We start from the raw sequence: 12,872 nt of genomic DNA on the forward strand, positions 1-12,872 counted from the left end.
ATCATTAATGCTACTTACAAAAAAAAAAAAAAAAAAAAAATATAGACACTACAATTAAGATATTAAAAGTTAAATGTTTATTATAAAATTCGAAATATGTATGCATACCTGTCAAAACATGTCACATACTTTATATCAAGTCCAGATATATTTTTTCACCTAATGATGTAAACACATACCAGCATTTGGCTATATACAAGCAAAACTACCTAACATTTCTTTTAAGCAATTATCATTAAATTTGGCTTATTCAAAATTTAGAAAAATAATGTATCTGCATATCTGAAAAATAGGCACAAACTTGAATAAATACAGGAAGAAAACTAAACTTGTTAGAAAGCCAGATTATTGGAAAACTTCTGACTACATCAGAAGAGTTGGCAGGTTTTACACATTTCAGAGTATAAGTCAATCTCTATTTTTTGTCTCAACTTATACTACATTTGCGGTATAGATTGAATTACAATCAACTTTCACATCTTGTGTAGTGGCATATTACAGTGATCTCTGCATTAATCACTGTTAACTTTTTAAATTCAATTATTTCTGCTCTTCCCATTTAAAGTTTACATGGCACAGTAAACTGTAAAGAAAGCAACAAATGTATGTTACCCCCCCCCCATACAGAAGGTTAAGAAACCAAAAACAAGAGGCATAGATAGGTGATGATGTGACATCATTCCTATTGATGCTATATATGTACATGGTAGGGTTTGAATATACAACTCAACCATTGCCTGTTTAGTGCTGTGAAAATTAGTTTCCTTGTAAACACTGCCTCAAATATGTAAATATATGAGCTCAAACAATAAATTGTAAATATATTTGTATTAATTCAAGTCATTCTAACCAAAAGAAACATAGCTTTAATTCAAGTTTAGGATTTTACACTCAATGTATAAGTCAAACTTAAAATTTTAGATGATTTTTTAGTGCTTAAAGGGTCATTTATATGCTGATGGTCATTATACACATGTTCTAGGAAAAAATATAGTTCCAATCAAGCTTCCTCTTGGATGGGTTTGATTGGATTTAAGCAATGAAAAATGGACTACCAGCACCATTCCATAACCCAGCATCTTTCATATTAGATGAAAGGTCAGATGACACACACACAAGAAGATGTAAATTTAAATTGGAAAAGGATGACTGCAGAATTAAATGCATGAAAATTTGCATACATTTGCATATGTATGAAAAAAAAAAAAAAAAAAAAAAACAGAAGAAAGCAATAGGTGTTTTTTTTTTTTTTTTTCAGTCCAAACTTGGGACTTGAAATTAAATTTCACTAAAAACATATGCATTATATTAAGATACAACTACAGAATTGTTTTAGTGGTACCAGTATGCTTTCAAATGTTTGTGCAGCCAGGATCTTTCTGCCTATAGATCATCTGCAAGACACCAACTCATTATCAATGTGTCAAAAAAACTGTTACAGGCTTTACCCTCTTCACAAACACTGAGTCAAAGTTTTGTTTACAACAATGTGGGGCCTAAACACTGCTGCCAAGAGCATTTCCAAAAAGATCTGAATTTTTGAATTTACATTGAATATACTCTTGCATGCAATGTTGCTATGAATTGTTAAAATACCAATTGTGACTTCAGATAATTTGTTGTATTTCCTTCTGCACTTGCCAATTTCTAACTAAAGACCAGGAACACTACACACAAATTTTCTTATTTTTTCATAATAGCTTTTGGTGGGTTCTAATTTTTTTTCATTTATCTGAGAATGCTAAACATCTATTGCTTCACCTTCAATGATACTAACACATACTACTGGAAACTCATCCACAAAAAATTCAAATTGAAATTTTAATTGAAAATGCATTTTCAAAAAATTAAATTTGTCTCAACAATTAAAAGAATATTTTGTAGTGGGAACTTGTGCACCATGTAATCACATGCAGCAATAAAGTGCTTCCTCACTAATCAAAAAAAAAAAATCTCCCCTTGTTTCAGACACACCATAAACTTGACAGGTAGAGGTGCCTATGACTAATTCAGAATTATACTTCTGATAGTCTGCTATCATAATCAACTTCCAAAAGGAAAGTAAAAGGTTTAACTGTTGGTCTAACACATTTGCGCATCACATTATAAACAAAACAAGGAGTAATGACCTCAGTAAATGAATGTAGACAAGTTTGATGGAAGAACTATGCTGCATAGCATTCAAAAAGAATTATTGCAAAATACTGTCTTGTGATTAGCTCACTGTAAAAGGCAATCGCTAGGCAACATCTTGGGTACTGCATACAGGTCTGGAAGTCTCATTTTATGAAATATGTGGATCTACTGGAAAGGATACAGAGAAGAGCAACAAGATGGGTGATGATAGCAAAACTGAAGGATCTGGAGACTATACATATATGAGATCTGACTGAAGTGTTTTAGATATTGAATGGATTGACTAAATTCCATGCTGATGGAACCTTTCCTCTTGCTCAGACTACACGCAAGGGGCTTAAATTCAAATTGAGGGTGACTGATTTTTGGAACAAACTCCCATCTGGTGTTGTAGATGGAAGTAGTTTAAATAATTTTAAGGAAAAACTTTTAGAGAGGATAGACAGGTGAATTAGGAAGTGTTGGCTTTTTTTTTTTTTTTTTTTATGGCTAATGCGGTATAAGCTTGCTTTCTTACATCATTTGCCACTAGTACTAATAATAATAATAAATCAATTATTAAATATCTGAAAATTTTTCTACCTTCTTAATACAGTCAAACTTCTATTGCAATAGTTTCTGGAGTGATTTTTATGTTTTTTTGTATGGAAATTGCATGTGAGAACCTGTCACGCTACCCACCTCCAGCTTTGCAACTATTTGGCTTTTGCTCAAAGAGTAACATGGTACCAGAAAAGGCACCAACACTGTGTTTGTTTAACGTTTTGGGTGACTTGTTTTGTTTCTCCCACTAGTTAAAAAAAAAAGATCTATATTATTATCCTAGTTATTTTTGAAAGATTTATTATTTCACAGAGTAAAGATGTTTATACAAAACCCAATATTCTCTCCAAATGACTTGCTACACTTTGGGAAGCAAGTTAGATAGTTTCGAATTTCAGATGCTGTGAAGCCTGCCAAGTTTGAAATAAACCTTAAAAACAGAAGTAACTAATAGTATTAAATATATGTTTTGTTTTTTTTTAATATTTATATACATAATAAGAGGAATTATATGTACATTTAATGGTCTTTTTAAACTGGAAAATGGAAGAGAATAAGAGACTGATGTTTCTATTTTATGTCTAAAAGATTTTTTGTAAGGTTCAACAGAATTAATATTTTTTTGTTTTGAAAATAAAAAAAGTATAAAACACAAAGGTTTTACAATTTTCTTATTAAAACTTAAAAAGCACACACAATAAGTAATGAAGTAATGCCACCATTTTTGCTACATTTTGGGCACCACTACTGCTAGGTTACAAGGAAACACTCTGTATTCCTTTGGCATCTTACTGACAGTCATCATTATATCAAATTTAACTTTGCACTATACAGAGTAAATATAGTTTAATATTACAATTAAACCATATTTTCTCTCAGAATTTTCTTGTTAACTCATAGAATTTTAAAAAAATTCTGAATGGCAGCTTTGAATTCATTGGTTCTTCAAGGAAAAAAGGTCAAATGTAAATGAAGATATAAAAAGACCACAATATACAGTCACTTTCAAAAAATGGAGAAAACTTTTCTCCATTTTTTGAAAGTGAAAGTTTTGTTAAAGTTTCAAAAAGTTCCCAGATACTGATGCAGATTGAATTCAAACCGTGTGTTAGTATCCATTCAATTCAGAATGAGCCTTGCCTATCTATAACACCTTTGACAGAAAATGTGGTCCTGTTTAATGTTTTGTAGTAAAAAGTGTGTTTTGTAGTAACTGGGCATTTGGGGCCGATCTTCTGGCAGAATCTGTTGCAATCTTCCTATTTCATAGTGGGTCCTCACAACAATTTTGGTACAAATTTTGCTGATACTCAGTGCATGCCAAGGTTTCCATTCAAAATAACTTGGCATGATCCAAAAGATAATTCCAGTTCATTAGCAAATTCTTCAATGGGTTAACTGCTGATCAAAATGGATTTTTTTCACACATTACAGCAAATATTTCATCGCAGCTTGAAATTGAATGTTGACCTAAATATTGATTGACCCCTTCAACAGATTCTTAGCTGTTCTGGGAACACTTTATCCCCTGATAAACAAAAGACTTACTTAAAGGAGCATCACCAAATGCAATTCTTAACGTTTGGAGGATTTTCACTTTACTTTTCCCATCCTTCAAACAAAATTTGATACACACATTGTTCCACTTCTGTATCTATTGCAATAAAGGCTTAAGACACTTCTGAACTTCGACATGTGCTGCTCGTTAATAGTTTTGTGGAATGTGAAGCAGCTAAACTAGAAAGGTCAGCAATAATCTGATGACTTCTCTCCTATGCCTACCCCTTATCTTGACTCTCTACCTCCAACATTTCTTTTGTAATAAATAGTCTTAGAACTTTTAGATTGGAATAATTATTATTAGTGTATGTATGTAAAAACTACATTTTTTATGAGAATTTATTTTTTAGTTATCAGTTTAAAAATGATCAAATCCCATATATTTTATTTTTGAACATAAGTGATCTCCTCAAGCTGGAAATCTTTTAAAGTAATTCCAATTCCCAACTAATTAAGAATAGAATAACCTCAAACATTACAGTACTTGACCTTTAATGAAATAGTGATATTGTTCATAAAAAAAATGTGAAAAAGTTTCCTAAGAAACCTCCCTCCTATCTGCTTGAAGGACTTTTACCTATTTCTGTTATTATACCTTTACTGAAAATTTCAGATAAAATATTGTTACAGGTTTTGACACAAATTTTTTAGAGCATCAGACTACTACCGTCAGTTCATTATGGCATTTCTAGGTGGTTGGCAATTACTTATATGACTCAACTTGATGATATGACCCATCATTCTTGGCAGGATAAACAGAATGTGCATTGTTTCTTCCTTGATGTTATATCTGCTTTGATTCTCTTTGCACCAGCCCTACTGATTACATTATTAAAAATCTCTTCAATTTTTTTTTGGTCCCATTTTGAATTTATTTCAACTTCTTTTATCTGAAAGATACTTATTATTTTACCTTTAATTCTCAAGTATTTTTTTTTATTTCCCTACTGTTGTACTTCCTCAAGAAGGCTCACTTACTGCATTTCTTTTTCTCATGCATATCATACTGTTTTAGCTATCCTATTCTATATATTTTGCAATCTCAGGTTTTTAATGCTGCCGCTTCTTCTATCAGTCATCCCATTTGCTAGCAACATGGTCTTCATTTTGTGCTGTGCAAGTGCACAGCAAAATGAAGGCCATGTTTCTAGCATTTTTCGACTGTGAGGTGTAGTCGACCACAAATATGCTCCACAAGTGTTGTCTACCACAAATATGCTCCTATTTATAGGAGCATATTTGTGGTAGACAACACTGGTAAAACTCAATGCTTCCGCTGCTGACCACTAATAATGATTATTGCAAAAAAGCTTCCCTGAAAATTCTGTTTCCGAGTCTTCATCTGTCAACATTTTCTCTAAATGGCAAAGTTATTTTTTTTATGAAACCCTCAGAATAGATAATGGATGTTGCCTTTTAATAATTTTTTTAATTAACAGTAATTAGTGATTTTATATGCATAACAACAGAATGTCACTATAATGTTTGGTGTGAAAAAGAAGCAATACTGATCATGAATGGATGAAATAACTAAGTTTTCCTTTATCAATATAGACTGCTTTTCACTATACCATTTGTTTGTTTGTTCATAATAAAACATTTAAAATCAGGAATTATAACTTTCCTGAATATAATTTTCCATCCTTATTTCCTATTTGGATAACAATATTTCTTAAGAGTTTTCTCACAGCAGTTTGACTTTATATGTGTATTTTACATGAAGGATATTTGCATAACACTAATGTATCTACAAACAACACATGTATATAAGAATAACCACCAAGTGAAACTCAGAAAATTATAATCACAAGAAAAGCACATCAGAAGTCAAAGAAAGAAATAACTGTTTTAAAATCCCACCACTTCACATATACATGCTAATGATCAATTTATCTATGCATACATTTAATTTAAAATATTTGCAGTGTATAAATACAGAATATATAAACAATCCTAGTTATTCTATTCAGTGAGTAATTTGAAATAGCTTTGCTGTATTTAAATATGCAAAGGACCTAATATAAATAATACAATCAGTTAAAACTAAAAGGCATGCCAAAATCTCACCGTTTTTTATAAGGTTGCTTGAATTTAACTTCTTATAGTGATTGTACATTAGAATTGTTTTCCAAGTAGTTTCTTTGTAACTGGTCTGGGATAGTAAAGGAAAAAATTATACTACTGTTAGAAACTAGTTTATATATTATTATACAAACTCTATTTTGTACTGAAACAAATAACCACTTCTGCAATACACTTGATATTCATTATTTGGTAATAAAAGTTCATTACTGATTTCTGACAACTAAAATGTATCCAAAAATAGAGTAGAGTGAGCTACAATAGTGTACAATTGTATTCTTCTTCTTCCAAGTTGTAAAATTCAGAATCAACTATTGTACCAAAAAAATCATTCTATTATGCCAAAAGTTCATTTTAATGTATGTCATTCAAAATTATTTTAAAAGAGCCATTATCTGTTCGGTAAGTTCTGTTGCACTTTCTAATATACAAAAGTGGTAATTCTTACTTTATTTTACTTAGATATCAACTTTAAAATAAAATTAATAATAAATAAATGTATTAGTCGTAGAATGCAGACGTTTTCCACTTATGCAGAAAAAAAAAATTCGCAATCACTCATGCTTTTTCCACTGCCAAAAAAGTGACCTTTTTCCACTGCCAAAAAAGATACAATTAATTCCACTTGAACTTTACCAAATTCTACACCTCAGCCACCTTGGCAGGTATTCAACTCCAATTATCTACAAAATGCTATCCAAAGATATTCAGAGTCCTGCTAAGGTTATATATGTATCCCTGGTACTTGTGTCATCTATTGGTGACAAGATACCTCCTCTCATTCATTTTATTTATTCATTTCATTTCAAGACCTTATATGTTTCAATGAGATCTCCCACAACTTGTCTAGCTTTGCCAAGCTTAGAGACCACACCTATGCCATTCCTCCAATGGACAATATTCAGCGCTCTTTACCAGTCACCATCTGTGTAACTTCCATGTCATTTATTAGATAAATCCTCAGACTGAATACAATATTCTAAGTGTAGTATTAGTCTCACACCTTCTCCCTACTTGCAAAGATCAAATAAATCATTAACAAGGCAGGAAGAAGCTCCTGAAACACACACAAAAACAATAGGCTGGAAACAGCTCACCAGATATGTCTCTAAGATGGACAACTTCCCCACCTTGCGCCAACAATCATTACTCGTTGAAGTCCATTATACTGAACCTCTTCCTGTGCTCATCACTAATGTGGAGTTATGGATTCATGTCAGTTGTACACATACACATCTGTCAACTGTTGACAACATTCACCTTAACTGCAGTCTTTACGCTACATATAAAATCTGTTTATACTGTTAATTCCTAAGTCTCTTTCCACTGTAACCCCCTAATGTCTTACTCATATTAAATGTAGAGCACAAGAGCCTACATTTAGTATTAGCAAAATGATACAAGGAAGTAAAGCTTACATGGTAACTGTAAAAAAAAAAAATTTTTTTTACCTCATTTAATCTGCCCATTTCTGCTAATAATAATTTTGAAGTAGTGCAATACCTGGTATCTCGTTGTGAGGTAGCCACAATATGAGATAAAATCTAAACAATGTTGTTACACTACATATGTAGTTAAACTTATGGGTAAACCATGGGGTATTTACACCGATATTATATAGTTAATTTCTACCCATAACATATTATGCCTTGTATGTCTTCAACATATTATCATTATCTTCACCATTTGGCATCTCTCATATTGTGGAATTAATTTCGCAACCATGATGGCATGACTGCATTATCAGGGTACCTGCCCGCCCACTGATGAGTGAGCCAACAAGCTCCGAAACGTGCCTGGGTGGTGCCCAATGAGAATAAATAACAGTAGTCTCCTGTACTAGAGAAGCATTATTTATTTGAAGTAGCGGTATCTCGTTGTGAATGTAGCCACAATATGAGATAAAATCTAAATGATGCCGTTAACACTGCATATGTAGTTAAACTTATGGGTAAACTATGGTGTATTTACACCCGATATTATATAGTTAATTTCTATCCATAACATATTATGCCTTGTGCATTTAGTCTTCAACATATTTTTGCTTGTGTATATAAATATTTTTAAAATATGTCAAAAAACATATTTGATACTACTACTACTTCCACTCTTTCAGATTTATTTTAAATTTTATATGCTGTAAGCATGCAAAATCTCAAGGTAACATATGCTGCTTCCTGACATCAGAGAATACTGTGTTCATATTATGCAAAAACAATAACATATCTTATGTTATTGGTTTTGTAGTCTTACATACAACTCTTGTAAGACTGCAAGTATTAATAGAACTAGTGGGAAAGGATTTGAAACTTTATAGCAATGTTATCATTTCATGTCAACTGCTACTGTTCACATAAATAATTGCAAAGTTGACAACAAGGAATCTGAGAGGTTGTCATGTGCAATTATTCTAAGAAAAGTAAAAAATCACTCCAGAAATCATTACAGTAAAAGTTTGACTATATTTAGGAAGGTAGAAAATATTTCAGAGTTTTAATCATTGATTAGCTATTAACACAGGATCATTATTTCATAAAGGCACCTGTCAGGTGCTATATCATCGCCAATAAGTTAAAGCAGCATAGCTTGGTTCTGGTCACTAGCCACCCTCCCTAGCTTCAAATCATCAAACACCTTGAGAGATTCCCCATACTCCATCTGTGTCATTAAAGATGATTAAAAACAAAAGGGACCCTATTTGATATAGACATTTAAGATTACCTTCTGTCTTCTGTCCTTAGGGGCCAGTTCAATCCACGTGAGGATCATCCCTGTAATTTAAACACACTCTAGTTTATACAGTTACCATCATGCAGTATCATATAAAAAGCTTATCCAGCTATGTAAGGTCTAAGATGTTTCTCGCATCCAACTATTTTACGACATCATCATATTAAGGATTGAAAATGCCAGAAGGTTATCAAATTGTAGAAGGGTGCTTAACGAATTTGTAATAACTGAGAGCAAGTGGAGGAAAAACTGTTGAAGTTAAACATAAGAAAGGCACCTGGGGTGGATGGGATCTATCCAGTTATATTAAAGGAGGCGCCAAAGGAAGTAAGCAAATCCTTAGCCATAATTATGAGAGCATCGTTGGACTCAGAGGAGGTCCCCACGGACTGGAGATGTGCAACTGTACCCCCAATTCACAAAGGGGGGGGGGGATCAAAGGGTGACACGAGTAATTACAGACCAGTCAGTTTAACTTATGTTCCGGGTAAAATAATGGAGTCACTGGTTAAAGATGCATTGCAGAATCATCTAGACAAGACTGCAGCAATAATTCAGACACAGCATGGGTTTGCTAAGGGAAAGTCTTGTCTGACAAATTTGATTGGATATTATGATGTGGTTACAAAGGAACTGGATGCAAAAAATAACTTTGATATTATATACTTGGATTTCAGGAAAGCTTTTGACACTGTTGCACATAGAAGACTACTGTGCAAATTGGAGCAGTATGGTATTAAGGGTAAGTTGCTACAATGGACAAAAGGGAGAAGACAGAGGATGGTAATCAATGGGTGGTGCTCTTCATGGACTAATGTTATTAGTGGAGTCCCACAGGGTTCGGTGTTGGGTCCACTGTTGTTTTGTATATTTATCAATGATATTGATGAAGGTATATCAGGCTTAGTGTCAAAGTTTGCAGATGATACCAAGGTTGGCAGGGTTGTTAATGACAGTAATGGCAGTGTGCTACTGCTACAGGATCTAGAAAATTTGGGAAGATGTGCTGAGAAGTGGCAACTTCTCAGCACATCTTTGACATCAGTGGCAACACTGACAAAAGCAAAGTACTGCATGTGGGTAGAAGTAGCCCCAGAGGAATGTACCAACTGTGTGGTACTACACTTAGGGTGGTAGAAAATGAAAAAAAACTGGGAGTAATTGTGCAGTCAGATATGAAGTTTTCTGAGCAATGCAGACAGTCCGCCAGAGCAGGTCATGGGATTTTGTCAATGATATACAGGAACTTTGCTAGCAGGGAAAAGGAGGTGGTGATCGTCCCTCTGTATAAGACAATCGTCAGGCCATGCCTTGAGTACTGTGTACAGGTCTGGAGGCCTCATTTTAGGAAGGATGTAGACTTGCTTGAGTGTGTAGAGAGAAGGGCAACAAGATTGGTGAGGGGGAATGAAGGGATCCTCTTACCAAGAGAGACTTAAGTTCTGAAACTGCAGCACCTGGAGACTGGAATATTATCCACAGGCTATAAAAGTAAAGATATATTAAACACAAATTTACCCTTTATTACCTTACCAATTAAAAATTAAATGATATGTGAAAATCGGAAGAATATATGTGATAATCGGAATAATTAATACGTACTGTAATATGTACATACTAACTAGTTGACATTTCTGTTCAGTGACATTTGTGGGCTGGGGTTAAAATTTAAAACAGTAAAAAAGATAAGCAATCAATAATAAAGAACACGGCACACACAAATTGCAAGTAACACAATACGTGCAAGTGAGAACGGAGTAACGAGTTACAAAGCTTTAAAAATAGGAATGAAAAGAAGATCTGAAAATAAATTTTTTTTATATGATTAAAAATTTCATGGAAGTGTAAACACATTTCACCATAATAACCCACAGAATTCCAGATGTTGGTATTATCGCATATTCAGTAAGATCGAGTTTACTGTCTGTTTATGATAGATTTCACTAACAGAAAAGCCCAATAAACAGGTGACTGCTAATTGTTTTTATTGTTTTATGGTTGTGAGCTCCAGAATTTCGACCGAACCATGGGGTACCGTCAGAGACAATTGTAGGGTAATCTCCAGTGCTGTGGTCTCCTGCCCCGATTAAACGGCATGCTGTCCCAATTAAGCAAAGTAAACCCTGGCTATTTTCTCGATTGGGTTCTGTTTTTTAAGATTTGCCCTAAATAAACGGCTGCCCCAATTAACCGGTGGCCCAAATAACAGGAATCCACTGTACTTTGCATTTAATTAAGAAAAATTTTTTCAGGGATGGGGATGCAAAAAATTTTGTCAAATTCAAACAGGGAGCCTGTATGATTTTGTGATAACTGAAAGGAAAGCGGAATATAAATCATTAAAAATTAATGAAGTAAGGCTTCTGGGATGGATGAAATCTATCCAATTACATTAAAGGAGGCAGCAAAAGAGATAAGGAAACCTTTAGTCGTGATTATGAGAGCATTCTTGAATTAAGGAGGTCCCTGTGGACTGGAAATATGCAAATGTATCCTCAATCCGCAAAGTAGAATCAAAGGATGATATGAGTAATCACAGACCTGTTGGCTTAGCTTCTGCTCCAGGGAAAAAAATCGAGCTACTGATTAAAGAAGTAATGCAGAACCATATGGACAGGAATGCAGTCACAGCATCCATTTGTTAAAGGGCAATCTTGTCTGACTAATTTGACTGCATACAATGATAGAAGAACAAAGAAACTGGAGGCAAAAAAAGTAATTTTGATATCATATACTTGGATTTTCAGTGAAGACAGGATATTAGAGCTGGAAAAGGAATTAGAAAATGTGAATTGGAATATCATCGGTTTGGCTGAAACAAGAAGAAGAAATGAATCACTTATAAGTTTATCAAGTGGAAATCTGCTGTATACCAATGGAAACAGTGAAAGGAGTGAAGGTGGAGTTGGGTTTCTGGTCCATAAAGATTTTAAAAACAACATTTTAGAATTCAAAAGTACATCACACCAAGGGTGTCAAGACTAATACTCAAGATTTCTAAGAGGTACAAGCTAAAGATTATAATGATTTATGCACCAACATTGAGCCATGATGATGAAGAGGTTGAAGAAATGTACACCAAAATTGAGTCTTCTAGATGAGCAGAAAACCCACTACACTATTATTATGGGGGACTTCAATGCTAAGGTTGGAAAAAGACAAAACAGCGCAGAAAGGGGAACTATAGGAAATTTTGGAATTGGTGAAAGAAATGAAAGACTTGTGGAATTTGCAGAATCTCAAGGACTGTCAGTAATGAACACTTTTTTCAAGAAAAGGGTGAACAGAAAGTGGACGTGGAAGAGTCCGAATGGATTAACTACTAATGAAATCGACTTCATCCTCACTAACAGAAGATATATTGTGAATGATGTTACTGTCTTGAATAAGGTAAATGTTGGAAGTAATCACAGAATGGTAAGATGTACACTTGATATAGATGTAGGAAAGGAAAGGAAAAAACTGACGAGTAAATAATACAAAGGTCTTTGAAATAACAGAGGAGGAGAAAAAGCAGTATGTACTGGAACTTAAGAACAAGTTTGTGCTTCTGCAGACTGCTCAGGACCAAGATATCGACCAGGAATATTACAACTTTCTGAAAGTGATAAAGCCCAAGAAACCTATAGGGAAACAGAAATCCAAAGAAGAAAAAATTAGTCAAGAAACACTTGTCATGATGAACCGAAGACGACAAATGAAGAGCAAGAAAAACACTGACAGGGAGAAAATTGAGTATACTGAGTTATGCAAAGCCATTAGAAAGAGACTCAGGGAGGACATAAGAAGATTTAACACAAGAAAAGTAGAACAAGCATTAA

At 33.6% G+C, this 12,872-nt stretch overlaps 1 protein-coding gene across 1 annotated transcript in view; it reads right to left on the reverse strand.

The window, feature by feature from the left end:
* The window catches only part of LOC150086173 (MYG1 exonuclease), a 97,574-nt gene that overhangs the window by 69,492 nt on the left and 15,210 nt on the right, over window positions 1–12,872 (reverse strand). The window contains exon 3 of the mRNA XM_090374816.1: window positions 6,307–6,391. Coding sequence (XP_090230942.1) covers window positions 6,307–6,355 — 49 coding nt within the window. The 5' untranslated portion in view covers window positions 6,356–6,391. The remainder of the gene's footprint in view (window positions 1–6,306; window positions 6,392–12,872) is intronic.

Source organism: Mastigoproctus giganteus, chromosome 5 (assembly GCF_048544385.1).
Source record: "Mastigoproctus giganteus isolate SK-2022 chromosome 5, ASM4854438v1, whole genome shotgun sequence".
Classification (NCBI taxonomy): Eukaryota; Metazoa; Arthropoda; class Arachnida; order Uropygi; family Thelyphonidae; genus Mastigoproctus; species Mastigoproctus giganteus.